At 37.7% G+C, this 17,025-nt stretch overlaps 1 protein-coding gene across 1 annotated transcript; it reads left to right on the forward strand.

The window, feature by feature from the left end:
- Nucleotides 1–4,679: 4,679 nt before the first annotated feature.
- On the forward strand, nucleotides 4,680–6,280 carry LOC127102580 (uncharacterized). Its single transcript, XM_051039934.1, has 3 exons — nucleotides 4,680–5,537; nucleotides 5,844–6,084; nucleotides 6,237–6,280. The coding sequence occupies exons 1-3, from the start codon at nucleotides 4,680–4,682 to the stop codon at nucleotides 6,278–6,280; spliced, it is 1,143 nt and encodes a 380-aa protein (XP_050895891.1).
- Nucleotides 6,281–17,025: the final 10,745 nt, after the last annotated feature.

The following is a 17,025-nucleotide window of genomic DNA, read 5'->3' on the forward strand; positions in this document are numbered from 1 at the left end:
TATATACTATGCAAAGTAGAATAGCATGCAAGGCAATTTAAAATATCACAATAGCAGAATAAAATAAACTGAAGCAAAACAAAATAATAAAAATAAATTACTATAATTATTATGAAGAACGCAAGCAGTAACCATGCCAAAATGACTGTGTGACGAGCGTCACACACGCCATCACGGTCGTCACACCAAGTGCTTGTGACGCCCGTAACGCCCCTGTCACGAGCATGACACCTTCAGACTAGGTGAACGTTACAAGCCGTTGGAGACACGACCGTTACACCACTTCACCTTTTTACCTTCCCCATTTATTCACATTTACCCACATTTATTTACTTTTCAACCACTCCCTTTCCAACTTCCAAATCTTTTCCTATAAATACCCACCATACCTTTCTTCATACACCACAAACCATTCTATAAAATCAATTTCATTTCCCTTCTCCCCTAATTACCTCTTTCAAACCACTTATCGATATGGCGGGCAACCCAGCTTTCGGAAATATCATCTTCCGATCCGAAGATGATAATTATCAAAGGGAGCAGTTCGAGCGTTTCCAACAGCGAGGTGTCACCTCTACCAGGTATCCTGATCTAACTTGTTTACAAGAATTAGGATTACTTCAAGGTATAGAATGGATGCTCCGTCTTGCTGATTTAACCTTCCTTTGCACTCATAATCAACCTACCTACCCCTCCCTAACCTTAGAATTCTTAGGCTCATATGCGTACAACACCCCCACCGGTGAAGACAAGTACTTAACCGGTACCGCAACCTTCCGTATGTTCAACACCGAATACTCCCTATCCCAAAACCAATTGAGTACCATGCTACAGTTCCCTGTAGAAGGTCAAGTCTACCCGAGAATCCCTCCGAATTCCCAGTGGAACATACATGCCTTCGACCTCTTCAGGAAAATATCCGGTGTAGATACCAACAACTGGGATGTGCTCCTTGCTTCCCATATACATAACCCAACTATCCGGTACTTTATCCGTATCTTGCAAAACACAGTTTTTGGAAGACCGAACAACAGCAAAGTCAACGCAAAGGAATTATTCTTCCTCGAATGCGTCTTCGAACCGGATACTAAGGTAAACGCCGCCTCCTTCCTATTTCATCATATCCGCACCTTATATGCTAGAGGCCGTCAACCTTTTGTAATTGGTGGATTAATCACCACCATCGCACTTGGCTTAAACCTAGGGGACCAACTCCAAACTTTAGAATCTTTACCTCCCCTATTTATGGATATAAGCTACTATCGGTCCAGCCGCCTAATTAAGAACAAAGTAGGCGGAGGGTATTACCTTATGGTGAACAACCAGGAAGTCCCAAGCGTTGTTCTACCCAACATTGCCCTAACAGATGTCACCAACCCCAACCGCCATCTCTATGATCTGAATGCTCCCGAAGCTACCGAGCCTTCACACGCAAATCCGTCTACAGACGAGTTCGAAGAAATGGAGCAAGGTGATCATGCTCCTGCACAGCAATCAGTCCCGCTCAACCCTTCCGATAATACAGCTGGTCCATCCTCACGACGTCGTCGACGAAGAAGGCCTGCAACCAACGACGACATCATGGATGCTATTGATGGTATGCAAGCGCAGAATCTCCAAATGATGCAAATGATGCGCCAAATGCAACAACAACAGGAAGCGAGGAATTCCATAACCGATCAGCGGTTCACTGAGTTGTTCAGTAGATTTGACGACTTAGAAGTACGTCAACAATCACCAGGTCCAAGAACAAGAGGCGGAAGGCCGCATTGACTTTAGTTTCCTTTCCTTTCTTTTTGTATTTCTTTTATTTTCCTTAAAACATTGGGGACAATGTTTCATTTAAGTGTGGGGGGGAAAACCATATTATTTCTTCCCTTTTTCAAGTATGTATCTTTCTTTTCATTGTTATTTCCCTTATATAAAAAAAAATTATTATAATATAGATTTATTTTAAGTTAAGTCCCTAGTGTGAAAAATTTCTATTATCTATTCCCTCAAAATTTTCATGAGCCATAACAAAAATTCAACACACTCGGTAAGTATAAAGGTTGCTTATTTTATCAAACTTGAGACAAATTAAGACAAAAACTATTACCGCCCCAACACTCTAAACAAACCTCAACATGTTAGATCAGAAAGGCAACTGTTATACAAGTCCCTGGACTTTTAACTTTATAGTAACCCCGAGTAGTTTATACAAGAAGTCAGCACCATCTTAATAGCAAAACGTGGAGGGCCGATGAATATAAGTGAATGATTCTTAAAATAAATAAAAATATATATAGCAGGAAATGCACTAACTAAGTTAGGTGATCCTTACCAGATCATTTAATCTAAAGGCTGCAGATCATACAAAAACATAATACGAAAGATCCATCACGAGTTGGTTCAGCAGGTATCTGGTACTGAACTTGGTAGGGCGGACTACGGTCCGATCCCCCGCAATTCGCAATGGACTAAATAACGAAGTTATCCGACTCATGTGCCAGAACTTCGAGCTAAAAAAAGGGGATCAAAATCACTAACCGGTCACTCCACTATGTGCGCGAAACGATAAAGGGCTTAATGTGATTTCACTAGAATGAAAACGGGTGAAATAAGAGTAAAAGAACCAGGTTAGCTATAATAGCATGACTCGAACTGGTTTGCATGAGGTAAGATTATCAGATGTGGTAACGGTAGTTCTTGATGTCGAGATTAAATTCAAGTTGCTTCGAAACAAAATCTACTTGCAACCTAGTACGAATTGATGTGTGTTTTGAAATTTCATCTGGCTAAATTTTTAAAACGAGTTCTATACTGTATTTTGCTTGAGGACAAGCAAAGATCTAAGTATGGGGGAGTTTGATAACATGAAATAATATCACATTCTAGGACTCAATTCAATTAAATTATATTATTATTTACTTCAGTTTATTTCATTTTACTCGATATTACTCGGTATTTTCTTTCTATTTATCTCAGACAGTTTATTTGAAGCACAAGTGAAAAAGGAAGAAAAGGAGGTGCAAAAAGAAATGAAAAGAAGCAAATTCCACCAAGCCAAAGCCCAGCCCAAAAGCACAGGCGCTGCGCATGTGACGAGCGTCACACAGACTGTGACGAGCGTCACGCTCTGCCTACTTGTGTTACGAGCGTAACACATGGTGTGACGGACGTCACACCATTCTCCTATATTTTTGGCTTCAAAAGCGCAACAAAGACGTTGAGGCCTATTGTTACGCTTGACCATTGGAACGTGAACGGAAGAATTTTGGAAACCGTTACAACAAAGTGACCAGTATAAATATTGGCTTTTGGCAAACCCTGCGCAGACTCTCCACTTCGTTCAATTTTCTTCTTCCAGCCGTGCAAGCATACCATTACTTTTCCTTTACTGTTTTTGCTTTTAATTGCAGTTTTTATTTTTATTTTCTTTTCCAGTTAATCTTTCAGCACTTAATTAATTCTTTTTCGCACAATAGTTTCTACAACGGAAACTATTGTGTATCTTTTACTAGATCTAACCTTACGTTAGACCCTAGATTTTTATTCCTTCACTTTTATTTTCCTGTCCGATTGAAGAATTCAAGAACAAATCCAACCGGTCTATGGTGGAGTGTTCAAGACTGCTATTTAATTACTCAGGTTCTTTAACTATTGTTTGAATTTATATATGCTCTGCTTTACTGTTTATTTATGTTATCTGCCTGAGATGGAATTATTTATGCATGCTGATTATTTAGATCTGTTTAGTATGTCTGGCTAATTTATTTAGGTATCGGTATGTAGAGTAAGCGGAATGAAGGAATCAAAACTAAGTTGGTTTAATTACATTTAAAAATAAAATCACTCTTTTTACGGTCTCAATTTACAGGTTTAATAACAAGGTTTTTGTACGAAAGTAAAAGACATAAAGAAGTTAAAATCAATAGAACGAGAGTTTGAGTTTTTAACTGGACAGTGTAAATTGGACATTAATTCTAGATCAGGGCGAAAGCAATTTTTAGAGTTAATTAAATTCTAATCTTTTTCAAAAAGTATTTTTAAAGGTTGAATGTGAGGACGAGAGTTAAGCATTTGAATTTAATTATATAATCTAAGTCAACAGAGCGAGAGTTTGAGACAAGGGTGTTTAAACGATTAGTGTTTTCTTAAAAAGAGTTTCTACGGATTCTATTGTTTTCAAAAAGTGATTTTGGACTTAACTAATAAGTGACAGCTACGTTAATATAAAATCATAGTTTATTCAACAGAGCGAGAGTTTGAGATAAGACTTTTAATCAATAGTGTCTATTGAAAGGATTTGTTTTAAAAACCAAGAAACCAACGAAGAATTATTGATTCCCTAATTACGACGAACTACATACCGATATCCGCTTAATTGATATTTAATTTAGATCTTATTTTAGTTTTAACTTTTCCCCCAAACAATCAAAGTATTATCCGCCTTAGCTTTACGAAGTAACCTTAGAAAACGGTATATCGATTCATAAGTCCCTGTGGGATCGATATCTTTTAAAACTACGCGATAGAACTGTGCACTTGCAGTTTGTACCCCAAATTCGACTCATAAAGTCGCGATCAAGCAGTCTTGGTCAAAATCCAAGAAAAGATATGGTAGGTCAAAAGAGTCTGAAGCCTCCAATTCTAATGAGAAGAAACATCATAAGGGAAGGGAGAAGCTTGACAAAAGAATGGTTCAATGTTATTGTTGTAATAGGTTTGGCCACTTTGCTAAAGACTGTTGGTCAAACAAGGAAAGGAAGTCAGAAGAAGCAAACATAGCCAGAGGAGATTCAGATGATGAGCATGTGCTATTGATGGCTTATGAATATGATGATGATGAACCTATGCAATTGACGATTTCTAATTCTGGAGGAGACTTTGAATATGATTCAGAGTCAGAAGATGACTCTGAATATAAAGTCGAGTCTGATTCTGAATATGAGTCAAAATTGAAAGATGAGTCAGAATATGAAGGTTCTGAAGATGAGTCAGAATCTGAAGGTTTTAAAGAAGAGTATGAATCTGAGGGTTCTGAAGCTGAAGGTGAGTCAGAAGATGTCTTTGAAGCTGAAGGAGAAGTTTCCTCTGAAGAGGATTCTGCCTCTGAAGGTGAGTCAGAATCAGAAAATAAGTCTGAAGGTGACTCTGAAGATGAAGAAGACTCTAAAGGCGAGTCTGACTCTGAAGGTGAATCTGATTCTTATCTAGATTCTGATGATGATCCAGAATCTGGAGGTAATCTAATCTATGGAAATAGAGCTTATGGAGGCGGAACTTCTAAAGGGAAAACTTTTGAAGATATTGATTCTGATTCCGAAGATGAGTTAGAGCCTGAAAATGATTCTGAGAGTGAGTCAGAATCAGAAGGCGAGATTGATTATGAGGAAGAATCTGATTTTGATCCAGATTCTGATGGTGACTCAGATTCTAGTGGTAGTCCAGATTCTTGGAATATTCTAGATTTTGAAGGTGGCCATGCTTATGAAGTCGGTACTTCTGAAGTTTCAGCATCTGATACTGTTCTAGGATCAGAAGATTCTAAACAAGTTCAGAGGCCACAAAGAATCAGAAACATTTCGAGAAGGTTTGCAGAGTTTGACATGCTGCAAGACACTGAAATAGATTTTGAAGGGGAAGTTATTCAGTGTGCCATGTTAGTAGACTCTGAACCCGTAAGTATGGAAGAGGCTCTCAAGTAGAAAGTCTGGATGAAGGTCATGAAAGATGAACTTGAGCTTCTAAAGAGATTTGAGCTGTTGAATTATAAAGTTGTTGTCACACATGGTGATACAAATCAGAAATTGGATTCTGATTCTGATGGTGATGATGTAGATGTGACAATGTTCAAATAGTTGGTAGGTTCTCTGAGGTATTTGTGTAATACCAGACCTGATATTTACTATGCAGTTGGAATGATGAGTATATTTGTAAGTAAATTGAAGTGGTCTCATTACCAAGATGCTGTTAGAATTCTGAGGTATATAAAGGGAACTCTGAAGTATGGAGTTTTGTTCCCTTCTGATGCTGAAATTGACTCAGAACTTATGAGTTTCTCAGACTCTGATTGGTGTGGACACAGAGTTGACAGAAGAAGTACTTATGGATACTTTTTTAAGTTTCTGGGAAGCCCTATTTCTTGGTGTTCCAAGAAGCAATCAGTTGTTGCTTTGTCAACCTGTGAAGCAAAATATATTGCAGGTGTTGTGACTGCATGTCAAGCTGCGTGACTTTTGAATTTACTGCAGGATCTAAAGATCAAAGTAAACAAGCCTCTGAAGCTGATGATTGATAACAAGTATGTAATCAATCTTGCCAAGAACTCAGCGCTGCATGGGAGAAGTAAGCATATTGAGAGCAAGTATCACTTTCTGAGAAATCAGGTTCATAATGGAGTGCTAAAAGTTGTGCACTATAGCACCCAAAAGCAGCTGACAGGTGTTCTGACGAAGGTGATTAGGACTCATCAATTTCTCCACTTGAGGGATGAAATTGGTGTTTTTAGTTTTGATTAAGCTGAATATGAATTAAGTGATGATGTTAGAATTAATTCATTTTCAGTAACTTGTAGACAAAGTTTGTTAGAGGGTATTTTAATATTTATACTTAAATCTCACTTGTATTTAAGCAAGTGGTGGTATGAACAATATCATCATTATTCCTTTTTGTAGTCTGTGTAGTCCAGCAGAGCAGTGTATGTGTGTGTGCGCGCGCGTTTTCATTAACCGTTTTAGAGTAGTTGAAATTTGTTATTATTCTCTCTTCTCTCTCTTATTTATGTTATTCGTCTTTATCACTTTGTCCACCAACACTTTTTATCGAATTAAAGACCAAATTTTAATGGTCGACTTTATTCTTCCGGAATCTTTTCGCTCTACGTAGAACATGATCTAAACCATGATTTTCTCAAACTACTTAACAAAGATTTCAATTCTAACGTTCAACAACAATCCTCTTCAGAGGTTTGTATATGCATTTACATATTATCCCATAAATATTGAGCACCCTTACATTTTATTTATTATAATTGTTTCCTTCAACATGAAGTTTTAAGTTATTGATTTTTTTGGGTCCAATCTATTTTCTTTAGAGGTTTTTATGGTCCAGTCTATTCTTTTAGAGACAATTTTATATTTTGTCTAGTATACTGAAAATTATAGTTTCTATATATAGTATAACAAACAATTTAAGTCCATTATTGCAAAATGAGTTATCTGAATATCAACTCATACATGAGTTCATATGAATTAATTAAATAATTAATTAATTATAAAATAAAAATCAAATTATTTAATTATTTAAATGATCATTAATTACTTAAATTTTTTAATAAGTAGATTACAAATATTATTAATAGAAAAATTATTATCCATATAATAATATTAAATATAATTGAATAAAAAATATTCTAGTAATAATTACATTTAATATGTTTATTATCTTAAACTAGTATCAGTGCCAGGGCATTTCATTTTTATGTCTGTGAACATGAAGTGGATATATCAAAGATAATGAAGAAGTATCAAGTAATGGATATATCAAAGATAATGAAGAAGTATCAAGTATTTATGAGGCATATTTAAGGATAAGATTCGATAAAGTGATAGCAATTGCTGAATACAATTCTATACGTATATTGATCAATGATGCTGCTTCAATTTAAATTTATTATGCTTTCAACATCCTAGGGAAATAGACAAACTATATGTGTGATACATTGAAGATTGGTTGGATATATACACTGTAATTAACAGTTAAAGTCCTTTATTTAAAATCGAGTTATCAAATTATATACTTATACATGAGTTCATATGAATTAATTAATTATAAAAAAATAAAAAATATAATTAATAGAGAAATCGATCTATATAATAGTATTAAATATAATTGAATAAATAATATTCTAGTAATAATTACTTAAAATGTTTATTATCTTTAATTAGTATCAGGGCCAGGGCATTTCATTTTTATGTCTGTGAACATGAAGTGGATACATCAAAGATAATGAAGAAGTATCAAGTATTTATGAGGCATATTTAAGGATAAGATTCAATAAAGTGATAGCAATTGCTGAATCCAATTCTATACGTTCATATAGAAAACTTAGCCGAATTTATGCTTGAGGCATATAAATAGTGTTAGAATCTACTCTATTAAAGATTATAGAAATATTTGGATGAATTTAAAGTAAAGGGTCGGTAAGTAGTGACAACAAATAAGTTCATGAAAGACACATAAAGAAAGAGAAATGGAAGAGGAGTACATGCCGACTAGTGGTTTTTCTTCAACGTAAACTCTTAATGTCTTAGATCTCTTCTAATGAAAAGAAGAAGAAAAAATAATAGCCAACTTGTTAGGCTATTGGAGACCATAATTTATATAGATTATGATGATTAATTAGAGTTCTCATTGAAATAGTCTTATTACTTAATTTAATCACTAATCAATTAAATTTTTTAATTGATAAATAACTAAGATAAATAAATAAAAATAGCTGCCCATATAAAAATATTTCAATATAATAATTAAATAAAATATTTCGACAATTTCTCACTTTGATACTATATATTAATAATTATATCAATTTTTTTTTTGGAAAACATGAACATCTCTTATGTTCTTAATAAGTGTAGATAAATATGATAATATCTCACAATTTTCCATCCTTTAATAAATATCAAAAAGAGAAATGCAAAAATAGATAGAAATAGATAACACGCATACGCATAAACTCATGCCAACATGAAAAACCAATTTGAATGCCATACAAAAGCAAGCTACTTTAAATGGTTTTCTGTCCGTCTCTCTCTTCTGTCGTCCGTTTGTGAATGAAGCTCTGCTATTTATAATGGTTTTTGTGACCTGATGGGCTCAGAATGAAGCCCAAAAATTCTGATATTCGCAAGCTTCGCTAGGCGAGCGGTGCAGCGAAGGATTCGCTAGGCGAATGATTTTGCTCGCCTAGCGAGCAAGCCATTTTAAGCCATTTTCTGGATTTTGCCCTCTGTGTGCTGGGTCCTTGTTCCTTTAATATCAATGTCTTGAAAAATGAGTTGGAGTGCCTTGAAAAATGTCTGGCAAGATTAATGGGCAAATTTTGGGGTATGACAGCTGCCCCTGTTCAATATTCTTGAACCGAGAGAGTCAGAATGGTATGTACGCCATTCGTGGTCTGGAGGTGGAAGATTATTGAACACTTAGAATGCCCCAAAAAATTTGCACTTGTCAATTAGTCTTGAAGGAGATGGGCTTAAAGATGCCATCCAGAAGGTTTGATGATGAGAGCTTCAGAGTGCGTCGTACATTAGACGATATCTGAAGACATGGGTGTCATACTGGGTCGTACGCTAGACCTGCTGGGGATAAAGGATCAGAATGGATCATACGCTGGATCGTATCTGAATAGCAGACTGAGTTGTCCATTAGGCGGGTGACTTCACTGGGGATGAAAGATCAGAATGGATCGTACGCTAGATCGTATCTGAGTAGCAGAATGAGCCGTCCATTAGGCTGTATCTGAGGATGAAAGGGTAGTCGTACGCTAGACCACGTTTCAGAATGTACCGTACGCTAGGTAGTATCGGAGGAATAAAGATCAGAATGGATCATACGCTAGATCGTATCTGAGGGGATGAACATCCAAATGGGTTGTACGCTAGACCGTATTGGAATAGTTGGAGGAACCATACGTTAGGCTGAATCAGAATGAACCGTACGTTAGGCTATATCTGACAATATTTGTATATGTTGTATTTGCAATAAATGTCTGGGATGGGCTTAAAGATGCCATCATTAGGAGGATATCAGAGTGCTTGTCGGAATGGATGTTCATGTGGATTATATCTGAAAGATGTAAATGTAATCGATAATGATGTCCGTCCGAGTGGATCTTTATTTTGACTGTATCAGGAGGATAATTAACCTGAAAAATAAAGTTAGCTTCATGCCATGTCATGATGCATGAGATGTTTTATGTTTCAAAAATAAATGTGAACATTGCATGCATGCGTATGCTGCGAAATGATGTAATGAATGAATTATGCGTCTGAAAAGTTTTTCCAGGGGACTCCACTGGGGAAAATAAATCCCCATGTTCTGGTTGGAGATATTTGTATTGATGACCCTTTCTTAGCCGGGGATACTTGATCTCGGTCTGATGGTAGAAATATTCAACAGAGCCTGGCTGGGGATGGAAGAGATGACCAGTCCGTCTAGTGATGCCAGTTTCTTCTGGGGAATAGTTGGTTTTTGCTGGGGAATAGAATTAGCAACCGGATTCATTGGAACACATGGTTAGACCTTCTCCTCGATCCTGAAGTCTTTTCGTAATTGCTATTTCTATTTTATGCATGTATTTTCGGTAAACATCAATCATATTCAAATGCATATATTAATTCGAATTAAATCAATGGACATTTATGCAAACAAAACAGAGAAAGTAAAACAAAAAGCATCTCTTTGGAAATAAAATTGTATTGATTTTGAAAGAGGGCCCATAAACAGGAAATTTGTGTACAAGGAGACAGAAATCCTAGTAAGAGGAGATTGTCAAGAAAACAAAGAAAGGCTATGAAGAAAAAGTTCTATGGATTTTAATTCCACTACTGTCATTATGTCTTCAAGCCTCTTATCTCCTGCTGTCGGATAGAAGTGATTGGCTTGTTCTTTCCCTTTAACTTGGGTGAAGCTGACTGAGAACGGGACATAATCATATGCTTTAATCCCTAATTTTTGCCTGGACCGCCTTTTCAGGTTTTCAGTCCACCAGGATACCCTTTTTTGCCCAAGCCGCCTTTTCAGGTTTTCGACTTGCCGGGTGTACATTTTTATATGTTTATCCCTAATTTTTGCCTGAACCCTTTTGGTTTGTCGGGATGCCCTTACTTTTGCCTAGATACGTTGACCTAGCGGGTCTCTTTTATGCGTAGTATTTTTTAACTATGTCCGCGTTCACAAGATGCGGGAAATCTTCGCCATCCATTGTAGCAAGTATCATGGCTCCTCCAGAGAATACCTTCTTAACTACAAATGGCCCTTCGTATGTGGGAGTCCATTTGCCTCTGGGATCACCTTGTGGTAGAATGATACGCTTTATCACCAAGTCGCCAATTTGATACACCTGTCTCTTGACTTTTTTATTAAATGCCTGGGTCATGCGCTTCTGATATATCTGTCCATGACAAACAGCCGCAAGTCTCTTTTCATCAATCAAATTTATCTGATCGAGTCGAGTCTGAATCCATTCATCTTCATCTAAGCCTGCATCTTTCATAATTCTTAGAGAGGGAATCTGAACTTCCATCGGTAAAATGGCTTCCATTCCGTAGACTAAAGAGAAAGGAGTTGCCCTTGTCGAAGTGCGTACCGAAGTGCGATACCCATGAAGAGCAAAGGGTAATATCTCATGCCAGTCTTTGTATGTTACTGTCATCTTTTGCATGATCTTCTTAATATTCTTATTAGCAGCTTCTACAGCGCCATTCATCTTTGGCCGGTACGGAGAAGAGTTATGGTGTTTTATTTTGAACTGCGTGCAGAGTTCAGTAATCGTCTTGTTGTTCTTCCGGAGAGAGCAGGTTTCTCAAATATATATTTGATAGGATCCATCTTAGAAATCAATAAAGTGGTATGATTCAACATATACTGTCTTAGTCGGCAAGCAGCCCAAGCCAAAACACATCAAGTTTTCTCGAGCAATGAGTATCTTGTTTCACAGTCGGTAAACTTTTGCTAAGGTAGTATATGGCATGCTCTTTTCGACCAGACTCGTCATGTTGCCCAACACACACCCCATTGAATTTTCTAACACGGTCAAGTACATGATTAGAGGTCTTCCTTCAACTGGTGGCATCAGAATTAGAGGTTCTTGGAGATATTTCTTGATTTTGTCAAAAGCTTCTTGACATTCATCATTCCATATCATCTCTTGATTTTTCCAGCGAAAACCTCTACATAGTCACGTAACATCTGAATCAATCTTTCTTTGACACTATTTTCCAAACCTGCTCCTATTTTGACTTCTTTCTTGTCTACTTCAGTACCCAGATTTACAGTTTCAATTGATTCCTCATGCGGCTGTATAGTCTTTTCTTCTTGCAGTAACAGTCTGGCAAGCTCTTCAGGTACTTCACAATCTTCCTCACTTCCATCCTCGACTTGGTAGATCGGATTTTCAAAGTCATAATGAACAGTAGCAGAATTATTATCAACAGGATCCAGAGTGGATATGGATCTGCAATTTGTTACGTGAGTGTGTGTAAGAGAGCATAGCTTGTTTAAAAGATGACAAGAAAGATAAAGAGCGCAATATTTGAATGCAAAAAATCCATTGATTTATTGAATGTGAACATGCTTATGAAAATGACAAAACCCTTGACAAAATAGCTATTGTGCCCCGGGCATAGACACAATGCTTTAAGAAGTTCAATTGTAAAAATTAAAAAATGCAACACTAAAACAGGCAATAACAATTACTCCTGACTAAAGGAAATCGGGATAGTGTCTTCAGCCTTCCAATTATTGAGTCCGTCACCAATTGTTGGGAAAATCCAGCTATCCAAGTCGCAATCGCTATCAGCATCTTCTACAGCATCAATCTGATTTTTGACTACCTTTTCAGAGCTAAATCCCAGGCCAAATCTGCCAGACTTGTACGGTACATCAATCAGTTGACCCCAGCCAGTATGACCACCATTTCCAACCACAACTTGGGCGTCTTTCTTCTTCTCGAGTAAGAGAGCCTTCAGCTCCTCCTGCCCCTTGGATAAGTTCAAGATCATCTCCTGTAATTGAGCATTCTGAGCCTGGAGATCTTTGACAGCTTGTTCGAGAGCCATCTTTCTGTTTAGAAGGAAGACCGTGAGAACATTGATCTTTTAGAATACCTGTTATGCAATGTTATGTTATGCTATGCAATGTATGAAATGTTTTCAAGGACTTTTGGAATTTAACTTTGCGTAAACCACCGAGAAAGGAACTTTTATTAATAATTTCTTTAATCAACGTTTATTACAACAAAATAAAAAAACAATGAAAGCTCAAGTCTCCCAGGGACGGCTTCTTTTTGGGCGAAGATATGCATTGAGTCTTCGTTCCTCATTAAGCTGGCTGGTAAGTTCTAACACTTTCTTCTTTTCAGCACAAAACTGGGCTTCAAAAGTATCCCTTTCCCCTCTCAACTGGATCCAGGATCTCTTCAATTCTTCAGCATCGGTAGGCATATATGGATAAGGAATGATCTGAGGAGTACCTCCTTCAACTCCTGGTTCAACAATCAATGGTCCGACTGCAAGATATGGCATGACAAGTTCACGAGCTCTTGCGCGTACCCATCTGAGATAAGGTTCCATAGGAATAAAGTTTTTCTGTCCTAAAGTACTTCTTTTCACCATGCCCCAAGCTCGTACAAACCTTTGACGGAGACCTTGAGAATCGTTGTCATAGTCAAACACAGTGCCTTGGATAATTATTTCATGTGGACCATCTCTTCGAGCACAACCGAATTGACGTAGGGCTAAGGCCGGGTTATAAGTAATACCGCCTCTTATTCCTAGGAGTGGTACGTTAGGGAACTCTCCACAACGGTCAATGATGATAACATTTTCTTTGAGATGAGGACACCAACGGATGTCTGAATGGGAGAGCGACATTATCCTTTGAGACCATTTCAAATTCTGCTCGTTCTTCAAGACTGATTGAGGAAGGTGCGAAATAAACCACCTAGACAATAAAGGTACGCAGCACATGAGAGTCCTTTGCCTCTTCATAGTACGAGTGTGAAGGGAATGCAAAATGTCTCCAAGCAAGGTAGGCACAGGGTTATGAGTGAGAAATATCTTAATAGCATTCATGTCTATGAATTGGTCTGGATTAGGGAATAACACCAAACCATAGATTAGCAATGTTAGGTCATCTTTGAAAGCATGGACATCCATAACTTTTAAGAATTCTCGGGCCTTATTTATCAGAAATTTGGCAAGTAAACCCTTAATTCCACTTCTTGTTACCCAATTAGTTTCAATATCGGACTTTGTCATGTGTAAAGCCGCGACAACTTCTTCAGACTTCGGAATCTTTTCTAAACCACTGAAAGGTGTTTGATCAAGGATAGGTATCCCAAGCAGCCTGGAGAATTCTTCTAACGTGGGTACCAACTGATAATCTGGGAAGGTGAAGCAATGATGTTTAGGATCGAAGAACTGGAATAGAACTCTCATCACATCTTCTTTGAAACCAGTGGTAACCAAATTGAGAAGAGAACCATGTTTCTTGATGAACTGAGCATGATCGGGAAGTTCTGACACTAAATTCTTGAGTTGAGGAGAGATTGCTACAAGATTAATCCGGATGGTCTTCCTGGGAGCCATAGTATTACAAAATAGGGCAAAGTTAAATCCCTAAGTCCTTGAAATGGTTAGTACAATGCCATATGTTATGATGTTATGATATTATGATGTTATGATGTTATCATGTGATGACGTTATGTAAATAACAAGCACAAGCAAGTCACACCGCAATCATTCCTAGGTTTTAAGGCTTGCATGAGTTCCATAGGTAAGTACCTCCCCACTGAAGTTTGGTTGGTTCAACCTGTCCTAGAATAGTAACCGGGTTCTAAAAGGATCTTAGATCATTGACCTTTCTTTAAGTCCACTTCAGTGCAACACCAAGTGGTTGACCAAAGCTTCCCTAAAGTCCAATCTCAAAGAGTGTAGTATCGAGTCTCAACCAACCCCAGTCGGAACTGAAGTCAGTTATCTCACTACTTTCTAATGGCCAAGATGAGTCAATTAGGGTTCTAAAGGTCTGGTTAATGCTTTGATGACACCACGCGGACGCCAAATTTTTCCTTAAGTAAACATGAGGAACATCAGGACATCCAAAGTGTCACATTAACCGTAGCCATCATTTTAACCATTCCAGTATACGCCGGATAGTCGCGATGATCTATTGCTACTTACCTAAGGTACACTAGATTCGGGTGTAGGATCTTTCACTCAAGCACAACATACCCAAGCAATCCCTTAAAAGTAAATCAGACAATTCAAATAAGTGATCTTGTTTTTTAAGGCAACCTCTCTTTTTAAGTATATTCCCCAGCAGAGTCGCCAGTTCTGTCATACGGTGAACTGACTTTGTGTGTTTTTGCTTTGGAAAGCAAATGTCGCGGATAGCAAGAGTCGCCACCGACTTTTCTTTTATCCAATAAGGAAAGGCGGAAAAGAATAGGAAAGACCTTGATTAGATTTTGGGTTCGGGAGGTACATTATACAAAGGGAAGGTATTAGCACTCTTTGTATCCATGGTTATCCATGGGCTCTTAATTGCTGGATCACTTATGTTTTTCTTGTCTGAAAAAAGTGTTTGTGAATTGCTTAGAAAATGTTTTGAAAAGAGAGTTTAACTTTGTAATGATTCTTGTACGAATGTATACAAAGTATTTATCTCGTTTAATTTTGAAAGCTGTTTAGAAAAATATAACTCGGCAATGATTCTAGTACGAATGTATGCCAAGTGGTGATTTTCTAATAGATGTTTTGTAAAGTGTGAGGTGTGAAAGGTATTTTTGGTTGTGAGTTAGCACTTAAGAGTTATACCTGCCCGAGGTCTTTATGGGTATTTCCTATCCTTATGAGGGTACAACTGTCCTTACTATTGAGAAGTAAGTAGTCTTATCCTTCGGATGTAAAGGGACATCGTAGGGTCGTCGATTGGTCATCGAAGGCAACATTTGTAAGGATACCTTAGCATTCGAAGGGACGATCATCATTTTAACCGTAGGCTACCACGAAGGGTCATCGAGGGACAAAATCATATATTCGTAGGCAACATCCGAGGGACTATGATTTATTTTATAGGGACATGATGATTTAATCGAAGGGTCTTTGCTAAGTGTATCCCCACGTTCGCGGGACATGGCCGTAATACCGTAATACCGTAAGGAAACGAAGAGAGGGCCAAGATCACATATTCAAAGGCAATATTTGATAATCAGTTAGGCAATTAGGATGAATCTCCAAAACATTTGTAATCAATTAGGTAATTAGGATGAATCTCCATAAGGGTATCCCACAAATAAAGTGGAATACCTAGCAAGCTACCTTCTTCGGGAGTATGTGAGCCCTCACAACATTCAGCAAACAGGTCAGAATACCAAATGGGGGTGCAATCAAGGGTTGCACCAAACAAATCAGTAATAGTATCAGGTAAACAATGCATGGTTATAATAAAATGGGTCAGATGAGCAAAGATCAAAACAGAACGAAAAACAACGATTGTCATGTTCGCTGCTGCCTCGCCTAGCGAAGGCTTAGCGAGCACTCGCTACATGTTCGCTTAGCGATGTGCTAGCGAACGGCTACGGGTTTTGAGTTTAACAGCAGTACGGTTTCATCAGGCTCCAAACCCTATGGCATTCATTACAACAATTACATGGTTGAACATTCAAGATATTATTTTTGCACATTCATATATACTTAAACCCACATGCAAAGCCTAAGATACGTTTAGAAATTTAATCATAATGTCACATGCAAACTGGGAACATAAAACGGTAGTGGTAGTGCAAACCTGTTTGCAATTGAATTGCAACGTTGAATTGGCAGATCACTCTTGGTGTCGGATTGAGTTAGGCGGAGGTAACCTTTGTGCAGATGAGTTGCCTTCAGGGTTTCCTTTAGGGTTGCTCTGAATTCTCTTGGTTAGCCTCCAGGGTTTGCTTGGTTGCTTCTGTTAGGGTTTCCTTGCTAGGGTTTCTGTCTGTCTCCCTCTTTTGTCGTCCGTTTGTGAATGAAGCTCTGCTATTTATAATGGTTTTTGTGACCTGATGGGCTCAGAATGAAGCCCAAAAATTCTGATATTCGCAAGCTTCGCTAGGCGAGCGGTGCAGCGAAGGATTCGCTAGGCGAATGATTTTGCTCGCCTAGCGAGCAAGCCATTTTAAGCCATTTTCTGGATTTTGCCCTCTGTGTGCTGGGTCCTTGTTCCTTTAATATCAATGTCTTGAAAAATGAGTTGGAGTGCCTTGAAAAATGTCTT

The sequence above is a fragment of the Lathyrus oleraceus genome, chromosome 7 (assembly GCF_024323335.1).
Source record: "Lathyrus oleraceus cultivar Zhongwan6 chromosome 7, CAAS_Psat_ZW6_1.0, whole genome shotgun sequence".
In the NCBI taxonomy this organism is placed as follows: Eukaryota; Viridiplantae; Streptophyta; class Magnoliopsida; order Fabales; family Fabaceae; genus Lathyrus; species Lathyrus oleraceus.